We start from the raw sequence: 13,326 nt of genomic DNA, 5'->3' as shown, positions 1-13,326 counted from the left end.
GCCTGACACTTTCCATTATAACACTGTGTTTTCAATTCTTTGTAACTTTGGCAAACTTTAACCATTTTGGTTGAAATTTTCCATGCTGGGTGTCTGCCTCACGTTGAAATTTTTTTGGAAAACTTCTGCCAAAATAGTTCTGCCGTTTCTCACATGGAGGCCAATGAAAAATACACTGTTTTGCTCATGTTATAAAAATTCTGGCAAGTCTTAATTTGAGAAGCTCTAATATCCCCCATGCTTTGGGGAAGGGACTTGAAATTTGTCGGGCAGGACAGATGCTGTGTGTCAGGAATGTGCCTTTTGCTGTCCCTGTGAAAATCCACCTAAATCATAAGCCTTTGAAAAAAAACCTGCAGTTCATACCTACTGAGCTTGCTGGAGTTTGGCACATAAATTCTTCTAAGATTCTGTCTGTACTGAGCATGCTACACCACCAATTGTAACTCTGGAGTGCTGTGGGCCATGCCAGACCAGGCACTGAAACTGAGAACAGGGAGGCTGTCTCTCCTGTGCTCTTAATGAGATCCCTGCAAGTGCCCAGAAAGTGGGGAGGAGTAAGCCACACAATTCAAACACACAGGGAACAGAATTTAGAACTGTGTGCATGTGTGGCTTAGAGGGAGCGAGGGGAAACACATGACGGCAGACTGGATACTGCTGTGGGGAGGAAGTGAAACTGAGATCACGAGTTGGGATGGGGGGAGACACTGGGACTGAGAGCCAAGGATAAGGGAGACCGGGAGATAAGGGAGGAGGATCCATAGATTTTAAAGTCAGACTATTCTATGTTGGGTGCCTGCCTCAAGATGGCTTTTTTTTTTTTTAATTAATGTTTCAGCAAAAAGGGTTCAGCTGTTCCAAGAATGAAATTAGGGAAAGGTATGTTGTGCCTACGTTAAAGATGTCTTACAGCTGTGTGTCTGAGAAACTGTAGGGCCTCCACACTTTAGAGGAACATGAAATTTGGCAGGGATGTTGCCCTGGTGTCAGGGCTGTGCTTTTTACTGACCCTATGAAAATTCGCCCAAGTTTGGCAGAGTTATTAGCCTCTGTTCACACATGTTCAGCAGAGACTTGTTAGTATGTGGCAGCTAAATTCTCTAAAGAGTCTGTCTGCACTGAGCATGCTCTATCTCAGGGATCAAGGGCAGAGCAGGACTTACTACTTTTTCCAAAGGACCCAGCATCCGAGTGCTTCAGAGACATTAACTATTTATTTATCTTCACAACATCCTTGTGAGGTAAAGTGCAATTATTATTCCTAATTTTACAGATGGCAAACTAAGGCACAGATACATCAACATGCCAAGAATACACTAATTTTAGGTGCCCAACCCAAGATGCTTATGGCCTGATTTTTCTGAAAACGTAGCATTTTATATCCCTATTTATTCAGTACAGCTCCCATGGATTTAGAATCATAGAATATCAAGGTTGGAAGGGACCTCAGGAGGTCATCTAGTCCAACCCCCTACTCAAAGCAGGACTTCAGTGGGTGCTCTGCACTTCTGCAAATTAGACCCCCTGGGTGTCAAGTTGAGTACTCAGAAAATGAAGAAGACACAACCACCTTTGAAAAGATGGGATTAAGTGACTTGCCCAGCATCACACAGGAACTCTGTGGGAGAGACCGGGATTGAATCCAATTCTCCAAGGTGGCGCTCAACTGCCAAAGTCTCAATCCTCCTACAATCCTCACACACACACTTTCTAATGTCTGAAACAAATGAGGTAGGGCTCTACAAACAATAGTCTTCTTTACTACACAACCCTGATTCATCCCCAGAACACATCCCTCCTGTGCATAAAACAAGACAGGGATCCTGAGGGGAAAACTATAGTATTCAACTAGATAATTCAAGACCATATCATAATTAGGTTTGTCAGAATTCAATTTTTATATACTTTTGACAGACCATATCAATGTTTATTTTTAAACTTTTTTTCAGTTTTTATCAATTTAAATTTTCATGGTTGCAGGAAATTACGGGGGAGTTAGATAATTATTTAATGAGAGTAGATGTTGAGATTCAAAAAGTTAAAACTTTGTAACCCTTAAAACACAAATTGCCAACATCCCATTGCAAACTAGACTAAGTAAACATTCCTAAATCAAACTGTAGTTCTCAAGCAGCATTTTTCTTACTTCACCTATCTGTGAATTTTTATTTTCCATCAATAGAAATATATTTTTGTTAGTTTGTGTGTACATGGTGAAGTTAACATTTATTGACATTTGCCAATAAAAATAAAATCCTTCCAAGCCTACTCATACTGCAGACATACACATAGTGTGTGTGTGTGTGTGTGTGTGTGTGTGTGTGTGTGAGAGAGAATGAACCTTTATTCTGGCATTTCCCAACTTCTCGGTGCTTGACTTTGCAACCTTAATATTCTTTTAATGTAATTTTTGTATGAATATACATATATATCACATACATATTTTATTACTGAAGTGCTTTATTATATATAAGTGATACATATTACGCATTATAATTTGTTTTTGGTTGGGGAACTTTGAATATATTCCAAAAGTGCCAGATCCTAAACTCTATTGAGAGTCTAAAAACCACTGTTAAAATATTTGTGAGAAAGACAAAATCATATACAGCAAAGAAACCATGACAATGAAATTATTTAACCACCACGATGATGACTGCCTCATGATGATTATTTGAGGAGGCAGGTCTTGATACAAAGCACATTTAATTGCTGCAGAAGCAGCAGAGCTGTTTATTGCCTTAGTAATGCTGTCCTGAAGTCATGGACGGCAACATCCAGCACAGGCTACTGAAACAAGTGGTCTTAAAGACTCACTTAAGCTACTGGCAAATGTTAAAAAGGAAGAGCACAAGGAGAACTATTATTTTGAAGAGAAAAAACCCTCTGTCCTCAATAGGCCACAGCCACAGAATAGGGGGACACAAAATAACCAGGATACTCCCAGAAATATAACAACAGCGTGTTGTTGTTACATTATAACCCATATCCCATCTAAGGCATCTTGTGATTTCCACAGCCAGGCAAAATGTCCATTAGCTAGTGTATTACTAAAGAGCCAAGAGGCAGATAATGTTATCTGTGCAGTCAATCAAAATGGATCCCACAGCAATTCTGTATTTCATGCAACAGAAAAATGTCACTCCAGCTTCATAACCCTTACATAATTCTGACTGTTTATCGGTATGATCTATGGGAATGATTATTTCTAGTCAGCCTGCTACATTAGAATCTCTTATCTGTGCCCCACTTACATGCCAATGTGAATGAAAATTGTTTCTGACCCCATATATTTTTATTTTAACAAATGTCACCTCTCTGCACACACAAATAAAAGCATAGATTTGTTTCCAACAGATCCAATTTCATTCTGCAAGAAGCAATTGAACATATGTTGGCAGATAAGAATACAGACCAGTCACTCATGGTCAACTGTAAACAGCACAAAGCATATTTCTGAAGTAAAATCAAATTTGATTATAATTACATTTCTAGTAATACCGTGGGAGTGGGAGAGACACTATTCACCTTTCCTTTATTAGGAAAAAAAGTCCCTCCCTCCTTCCTACCACTATGCACATTAAATCAATAATAAAATAAATGTTTATGGCCAATCTTTTGCTTGCTTTTTCAATTTCACATCTTTCTTCATATGCAATCAGCGGCATGCATGGATTCAAAATGACTACCTCCCATAGGAGTAAGCAAGTTAATATGTACTGTACTGAATCACTGAATTGAATTTCAAGCAGAAAATCCTAACAATGTAAAAACACCCATTGTGTTATATAAATGGCAACCATTGCAGGAACAAAAGAAACATTACCTAACACTAACAACAAGGAAATCTCATTCACGGAAAAAAGGCTGGATACAAAATCACTTGGAATCTGTCCTTTTTAATAAAAGTTTTCTGGAAATAAATTCTAGAACTAAAAATCAAGGCATAGTAAGTTGAAATGTGCCCATTTTTTAAATATCAGCAGCTAGGCAGCACTCAGTACCAGAATAGATTAGAAGACAGAAAAAGGCAACATACTTAGTTAATTATAACTAGTTCACCTGAAGTTCTCAAACAAGGACTGAAGTGACCCCTTGGAGCTCATCTCTAAAGGATTCACAGATAGCTGCTTTCATCAATTAGCATGCACACCCATGTTTCATTATCATATTTTCACTCAGACCTGGCTGTTCACTCACCGCTTTCTTCCAATAGTCAGCATCCAATTCCAAGTTCCAAGCTCATACCTGCTGATTTGGAAAGGGTCTTCATCTGAACCTGTGCTCACAATAACAATTTTGCCAAGAAACCAGAAATACAAAAACCTATCTTACAAAATACAGCAGTGAAGAACACAGAGGCTGGAAGTCACGTAGTGAGGATAACAGCACTGCAGACTTCAGCCCAGAAAACAAACATTTTTGAAAGGCACTGCCTTCTAATTCCAGTGTGCATTATGCCAATTGTAAAAACAAAAGCTGCTAAAAACAGCCCTTGCACAAGCGTGCGTGCACACAACACACACACAGAGCATCTAGCTGGAATTTCCCCCCTTAAACCTCAGGGACTAGAACAAACATACATACAAAAAAAGAAAAAGAAAAAGAATTCTATATAATGCACTGCCTCACTTGTAATTTGTAGCTGTAGCTACTGCAGACAGGGATGGGCAAACACAGCTTGTGGTTAAAGACTTGGAGAACAAAAGAAATACTGTATGAATGACTACTGCAAAGATCAGTTAAGAACCAACAGACGATAACTGAAGTTAATGCACACATTTATTATTCTAGCATTTTAATACTAAATACAGGGAAACCTTACCAGGATTTATAGACGTTTGCCTCTATTCACTGCATACATGAGCTTTTGCATCCTTGCAAATACCCCAGCCTGTTTCAAAGACATACAGAACTGATTCTGCCTCAACCTCTGGGTCTAATTTACTGTAATACAGAGGATTTTCAAAGCCATGCCTCACAACAGCTGGCTTGTTTTTGCCTGCTTCTATATGACTGACAAGTTCATACAAGCTCTGTCAACTTTAACCTTGATGACTGAAGGCTTGGTTTGTATTATACGTTACATCATCAAAAACGTCTGACTTCAAGGAGAAAAGCTCACAGTCTTCAAAGCTTAATTGTTTTTTGTTTTTGTTAAAAAGGCTTTTAATGTCTCATTTTGTATTTCAATCAAGAAAATTATGTCCTCATTTCAGCAACAATGATAAGTTTTAAATATTCAGATATAAACTAATTAATATCAATCAATCGGCTTACCTTCTCAATCACATTTAAACTACTATGTAAATTAATTAGGCATATAATAATAAGTATCTTCATTAAAAGCCTTCCAGCCTGGAAAAAAGTGTCTGTATACACATACTTAAAGAGATGCTTGTGTATAGATAGAACTAAATGATATACACACACACGCTCTAAACCTCCTTCACCCCCCAAACTCCTATGATCTGATGATATCATGGCGATCACAAGAGTGAAGCGTGAGTTGCCTATAATATGGCCAAAAGTGTGCATTATATCCTTCCACACAGTTTCTCTGGGTTATGTTTTATATATTTAAAGACTATCACAATATTTTTAAAAGGAAAATGCTCTTAATAAAAATCACATACCAAATATCCTTGCACTAGCCATTTGATACCCTTACCCCAGCACTCTGATACATCAGTGACAGGTACCTTAGAAATAGCAGACAGATTAAATAAGAGAGCTATTCTGCATGTTTATTTTTATAAGATTCTGTTTCTTAAAGAAACAGGAAAAAAATCTGAATTTCTTGTTGACTTTTATAGCCCTCAAACTTTCAGTTTCAATTCAAGTTCACAATGCCCTTCATTAGGAGATTTTGACATCAGACAACTCACTGGATCCTTACTTAGTTTGCATAATGCAGTTTAATTGGTTGATAGGCTGTAACAGATCTGGTTGTCTCACAGTCAACATCTGAGATCATGGCTGTGATAGATGACTGCTTAAGAGTTTCTTATAACTCAAATTTACTGGCACAGTAGTGTCTTCCTTCCTCCCCATCACACTGCAGGCTGATATACACCACAATACATGTTGCTAAGGACCACATAATGAAAGACCAAAATATTCCATGGCGGGGTGGCCGAACTTACTGGCCCTCCGAGACACATATGACAATCTTCAGAAGTTTGAGAGCTGGGGCACGCCTGCCGGGGGCCAGAGCTCAGGCTTCAGCCCCACGGGAGGCACCTGATGGGGCTCAGGGCTTCAACCCTGCTCCTGCTGAAGCCCCGAGCCCTGGCAGGTGCACCCCGCAGGGCTGAAGCCCTGAGACCTCTCCTCCCCACTGGGCAGAAGCCCCTACTGAACCCCCCCGTTGCAAGGCAGAGGTCCTGAGCTGCCTCCCTTCCCCGGTCCGGTAGGTGGAGAATGGAGGAGGACTTCGGGGGGAGAGGGGCTCCACGAGCCGCACTTTAACAGTAACAGAGCCACAGTTTGGCCAGCCCTGTTCTATGGGATAGCTCACAGCATGGCAGTATAGTAAGAGTGGATAGCTGAATCTTCTCTTTATTTAGTATATTCGGAACACATGAACTGCCATACCAGAACAGACAAATAGACCAGCTAGTTTGGTATCCTCTCTTCAATGGTGGCTTATACCAGATAATTCAGAAGAGAGAACAAATCCCTACAATGTCCATTTACTTTAATTAGAGCTGGGTCAGACCTGAAGTGCTGATACTATATTTAACACCTCTTAAATGTCAAAAAGCAACAAACAGCAAAAAGCTCTAACCTTGATCTAACACTGCCTCAATTTTTGTCATATGTAGTTTTTTGTAGACAATGTAATAAATTGAGGGGGCAGATACATGCAAAATGTTCTCAGAATTTAAATAAAATTCTAGGACTGTGAACCTCTCACTGGTAGGCGGTATAATTGTGTTAATTAGAGAATAACTATTAAATGCATGCTTTTCTTTTGATGCAGGCTGACTTGTGCTGCGGGCGCACACATGTGGTGACGACACAGGAAAGGAAATAGAACACTAGGTTTGTTGGTAGTTAGAGAGCTTTATAAGTTTTTTGTAAAAGCTTTTTAGGAAAACTTTTTTGGGGGTTTTTATTATTTTTTTACTTTGTTTACAATTTTTTTTAGTGGTTACATTTTTGCGCAAACAGAAGGCAGGCAGTATACATGCACATGAGATTACAAACCCATCTCTTGAGCACGTGAACACCAGCTGCAAAGATGATGTCAGGTTGCCAATAAGTTTTCCAAACATAGGCGCTAGGACAAGGTCATTCCTGCCTCGTTGCCAAGGGAACAGTTTGCCGTTCTCGTGGGCGTACGATTCGGGAACAACACATTCCTACACACACACACACACTTTCACTCTCTCTGTCTCTCTCCAGGTCCAATTTTTAAAAAGACAACCTTTTTATGTCAGGACTCCTTAGGTTCAACACTCCTTGAATATCAAGGACTACGCCTCTTTAAAACATACAGTGACCTCTAAGGGGATGTTAAAAGTGTAGCAAACACTGCAGACTGCAAACAAAGAAAAGGGAGGCCAGTTCTGAAAAAATAAGACTCTGCATTATGTATACAGACAGCTATGAAACACACACACTACCATTATCTATTGCTTGCTGAATTTTGGTAAGTCATTTCAATGGTAATTTTATATAGGAACCCAATATCCTTAAATACATATGCACACATTGCATTATCTTTGTTTTGCATGTCAGTAGTATCTAGAGTTGCCACCAGTCCAAGTTTTACCTGGACAGTTGGTTTTTGACTGCAAAGTCCGGTCAAAAAGAGAACTTAGCAACCCTAAATGGCACCCGAACCAGAAGTCCAGTTACTGTGGGGAAGCACCGGGTCATTAATCCGTGCCAGCCCCTGCTCAGCTGGGGCTGCGTCCTACCTGCAGGCAGGCTCCTTGAGACGATCCAGCGAGTAACGGGGGGAGGAGGGAAGAGGAGCGAGTGATGGGGCAGGGCTTTGGGGGAAAGGCAGAGCAAGGGTGGGGCATTGAGGGGGATGGGAGGGGCAGAGGGTAGGGCTTTGGGGTCCAGTTACCAGCTATTAGAAAGGTAGCAACCCTACTAGTATAATTTTGAATATGTTTCAGTCCTAGAAGTTCAGAACTGGTCTTGGAATTCTGACAATTCTTGGAATTGTACCCAATGTGTGTGGGAATGGGAGTTTGAATGTTTACAATTCATAGCAGTAGTGCTACTTGAATGAGCAGTTGTAACTATATCTAGAAGTGGTCCACTGCTCGCTGTTCCCATAAACATAAAACAGAGCATTGAATACTAGAATTCAGACACTTTCTAGTTTTTCCAGAGATGGTACTAAGTATATAAATTCATTATAGCCTAAATAAAAAATGAAGCCAAATCCATAAAGTGGTTGAAAATTTCTTGGTGGATTATAAACATCTTCATGCAAACAACATAAAATTGTTTCCATTCTGGGCTGAAAATGCACAATACATGAAACAGACAAAGAAAAAACAAGCAAACTGACTGACTAGTCAGCCATCCAAGCCCTGTAATTTCACTTTAAAGATTATGGGGGGGGGAGGGGAATGTATAATCTGTTATTTTAATACTTCATTACTTTTCATGTAAGATTCAATACAAGAGTTTAGATTCACAAATAATTCAGCATTCATGACAATATACACAGCATCTGCAATAAGCACAAAATATACACACATTTATTTTAAACACAAATCACGTATTACTCACAAAATAATCAAGGGAGTCTCAAATAGCTGGCTACAATTTTTCTGTTACAGAATGGAGACTGCACCTACAGAATATTTCAGCCCCATACATTGATCTCATGAAATTACTTTTTGGCAGAAAGCTCAGGTCATCAAGGTTTAAGCCACTTAAAGATTTAGGGTTTGATCCTGCAGCTATGAAGCCAATGGCAAAGATCCAAAGATTTGGTGTGGATGATGCAGGATCAGGCTCATAAGCAGTGTAATTTTATACAAGTAGCAAAAAAAAAAAAAAGATTAAAAATGCCAGTAAGCAAATATTTTCTCCATAGTCTATTTGGTTAATGTTCTAAACCTAAATACAGATTAGCCAGATTAAACAAATTATTATTTACAAATTGCTAGCATTGGAAAAAAATATTAAATCAAATTTCTTTAGAGAAACTCCACAGAACATAGGTTTAATCGAGATCACGATGAATGAGACTAGTTCCCTTATCACTTAGGCCTTTCACTATAGTAGTGACATTTTTAAAAATGGTTTTTTACAGTTTCCGGAAACCACCATTCATTATCATTCAGTGACCATTCATGGCATGAAAATTAAACTGTCTACTAAAGACATATATGCCCTCTACATAGTTTAAATGGCCTTGGCATCAGACAAAGAGCTGAGGGAAAGACCATGAAAGAGACCACTTTACTAAACCTTTTCCTACATTGTGGTGCAATGGTCAAATAATAGAGCTGCAACAGCATGTGAAAACAGCTTACTGCTTTAAAACAAAAAAGTTATTACAGCTGGTGCCCAGTCATGTGATTTACATGGATTCTATGTTATAAAGCGAGGATTGTGTTACACAGACACTGTTAAAATGCTGGCGTAGGTGTATTATTCAGATGCTTTTGTTACTAGAGTTCCACAATGCTAGATGGAAAACATCTGAGTTATATAGAGATGCTGTCTAGTCCAGGCTCTCTCTCTCTCTCTCTCTCACACACACACACGCACACACACACCATTTTAAAAGCTACTGCACAGTAAATACAAAGAGCTACACATAATCAAAACAACACAGCAGATCACTTAAACCAATAGAACCATCAGTCTTCATAATATATAGTTTATAAGGTGGAAAATAATGTACACATATTATACATAATACAAATCAGTTGTTGATCATATGGGACATGCATAGCTATACTCATATTGTATGTGCATTTGCTATATTAAGAAATTATCTCCCATTGAGACAGTCTACCACTTAAAGATTCTAAGTATTTATAATGAGGAAAATCAGTCGAGCCTTTTTTTCAAAATATCTTCTATATATGCTTTTGTTCTTAATTTACAGTTAAAAAACAGGATGCAAAAGCTGTTGTTGACTAAATTATTTTAGACACAGTATGTTCTTGTCTGAAATTTGGTTGCCAAGTGCAATTTAGCAGCTGTGGTTTCAATTATTTATTACAATAGCACCCATAGGCCCCAAATCAGGATCAGGTCCCAACTGTGCTAGGCATTCAAGGGTTTTAATTACACTGTGTCAAAACAGATTATTCAAGATTGATGGAAAGCAGCTTGGAAGAATTGTGCCATTTTTCTCCTATTAATTCACTTAACATTAAAAGTGGTGAGTAGAAAATCACATTTGAGAGCCCTTTATCTGTTTTACATTCAGTAATTTTATCTTTACAGAAAACTGACTTACTATACTACTGTATTCCAGCAACCTACAGTAGTTGCCACGTGTATCCCTGACACACTCCTTTAGGAAAATCAAACACTTCCTTCTCTTTAAAAGCATTTAATTGATGAATATTAAGATTGGATCTCTTCCTACACCCTCATAATAAGACTCTGCTGGGACTGAAGAAAATACAATAAATTGGACACTAGGTAATTTCTTTAAAAGGTCTACTCCACAGTCAGAAGAAATCTTAGCTCCAAGAACTCTTATATCGTACATGAGGGGGGGAAAAAGGCATAGCACTATGTTCAACATGAGTTTACCCCAACTTCTATTTTGGGTAGCAAACATCCAGCTCATTCGCTTATTGTAGTCCTCATATAAAACTTTCAGCCTTGGAGACAGAAAAAAAAGCATACCTACCTTAGAGTGCAATTCTGCTCATCAGTGTTAGTTTTGGAGGAAATACACTCCCCATCTTCCCCTGAATCCTCGGTTTGCCTCCTTACTTCAACTGTGACTTCCTGGAAAGAGTTTATAACATAGTAAGACACCAAGTCATCAAGTTTCAGTCTCCTGGAAATATATTATTATGGAACCTCTTATTTGTGGGTTCGCTCTGCTTGAGCATACATAAAGTCAGTAACGTAACATGTCTTATGCTGGTTTGGCTTTAAGGGTTGTATAGTATGCCATGTGACATCTTCTATGGCACTACGAACCTCGCTGTGCTCATGTTACTAATTTATCTCACTGGTCTAGAAGGAAACACTTAAATATAATATTTATAAACCTTAGCAACTTCTGTTTGCCAAAGCCAAAATATTGTAAAAAACTTACCCTAGCCTTGTTAGCATTTTAATACAGGCAAGCATTTGAGGACTTCTGAACTTCTTTCTGTGTTCTGTTTCTCAATAAAACACTTAAGATTGACCTTCCAGAATTGTATTACCTCAGTACCTTCAAACAACCACACCCAAAGTCTAACACTGTATTAGAAACTCTGAACTCATGGGAAATACAATTGCACTGGGTACTCAAACCAACTAAATTATACACGTGATGTATGTAAAATACCTTTAATTTTCTTTAAATCTAATAGATTTTGTTATATACATCTACAATGCACCCAGCACTGTATTATCCAAGTGATTAAACAGTGGGTTTTGGCGTTGGGTTTTTTTTTTTTTTTTTTTTTTTTTTTTTGGGGGGGCTGGGGGGGGTGGGAGGGTTGGGTTTGTTTTATTTTGTGCCAATCCAAGTAGCCTCCACTGAACTTGATACTAACAAAATCAATGCATGTATGGTATATATTACAGGCTGATTTTTATTGCTGGATGGGCAATAAAAGAGGAATAATTCAGCTATTCCTGCCTCTTCAGAATAAAATTTCTGCTTTTGAAAACAGTCACTTGTAAGCTACAGCCCAGAAGATTATTTATACAGGTAACTCCTCCCCCCGTCACTCCAAAAATCCTAGTGAAGACTTTTGTTTAAATTAAAACCAAACTCTAGACCAAGTGAGTTTTTTCCTAAGGGATCTCTTATCTTGTTTGAAACTACTGTTTAAATTTTGACTCCTAGATTTTTTTTTTCTTAAAACGGGGCAAAGGGAGTTGAAGGGCAGGAAATGAGAGAGGAAGGGAAAAGGGGGAGGAATGTTATAAATATGTGATACCCTGTTTTGTTTTTAACTTGAGCCCAATATTTTGTATTTGCAGAGGAGGCAGTTCAGCTCAAATTGACGGTACCCTCCCCCCGACTAGGATCCCTTACACACGAGGCAATCTTGCAGCAGCTGTAATATACCTTTAAAATAACAATAGCACAAGGGTCAGTCATTCAGTTTCTCTCACCTGCCAACTGTCCCCTCACTCACACTGCAAAGTTAAAAATTAACTTGTTCTTTGCTTGTGAGCTGAGCAGACTTTTGGCATCTCTCTGAGGATTAGATTTCTTTTAATCACTCATACACAATAGAAGGGCCACCTATTTTTTCTTTAAGTTGTATTAACATTTATTACATCCTTGGATTTTCAAACATAACCATTAAGGTGAGACAGCGAGTGCTGCAGTATCTGGTTATTGGACCAAGAGAATTTAAAAGAAAGAGGAGAACTGGTAGCGCACCAACCAAGTCACTTTCCTGGGGGGTGATTGCATACTGTTCCTCCTTGCAGTGCTTTTTCCATCTTCGAGTTCTATGGGGCCAGAAGACATCTGAACTGGGGAAGGGGGCTAGGGAAGCAGATGTCATGTTGGGTGAGGGTTTATTGCCATCATCCTCCCCTCATCCCTATTGTAAAGTATGAGATATAGTTAGGCTCAGCAGAATTCAATTTTTAAAATAATTTTGATAGATAATATTGATGTTTATTTTTAATCATTTTTTCCTATTTTTATCTATTTAAATTTTCACAGTTGAAGGAAATTATGGGGGAATCAAGCCATGGTCGGGATCAAATAGTAATTATTTAATGATAATAGATATTGAGATTCCAAAAGTGTAAGGTTTTTAACCATTAAAACACAAATTGTCAACATCAAATATCAAAATATACAAAACAAATATCCTTAAATCAAACTCTAATAAATTCTCAAGCAGCATTTTTCTTACTTTGCCTATTTGAATTTCTATTGTCATTGATGGAAATATCCTTTTTGTTGGTTTGTGTGTATCCGGTGAAATCGACGTTTACAAATATTTACTGATAAAAATAGAATCCGTCCCACCTATATAGTCTAACATCACAATCAAACTAACCAGTTTATTTTCTCTTCAATCATGCCAGTGACAATACAAAAGTGACTGAACTGTTTAGCTCAGTGTACTTTGTTCCATGTTGAACTACTAATATAATATATGGAGATATACCTATCTCATAGAACTGGAA

The 13,326-nt window shown here is 38.3% G+C and overlaps 1 protein-coding gene across 3 annotated transcripts in view; it reads right to left on the bottom strand.

The window, feature by feature from the left end:
* LOC113406218 (protein Shroom2-like) overlaps positions 1–13,326 on the bottom strand; it is a 188,484-nt gene that overhangs the window by 34,721 nt on the left and 140,437 nt on the right. For all 3 annotated transcript variants that reach the window (XM_026649543.1, XM_026649546.1, XM_026649550.1), the window contains exon 5: positions 10,856–10,956. In XM_026649543.1, coding sequence (XP_026505328.1) covers positions 10,856–10,956 — 101 coding nt within the window. The remainder of the gene's footprint in view (positions 1–10,855; positions 10,957–13,326) is intronic.

The sequence above is a fragment of the Terrapene carolina genome, unplaced genomic scaffold (assembly GCF_002925995.2).
Source record: "Terrapene carolina triunguis isolate 2854851 unplaced genomic scaffold, T_m_triunguis-2.0 Scaffold23, whole genome shotgun sequence".
Classification (NCBI taxonomy): Eukaryota; Metazoa; Chordata; order Testudines; family Emydidae; genus Terrapene; species Terrapene triunguis.
This window is presented reverse-complemented; position numbering and strand designations above follow the sequence as displayed.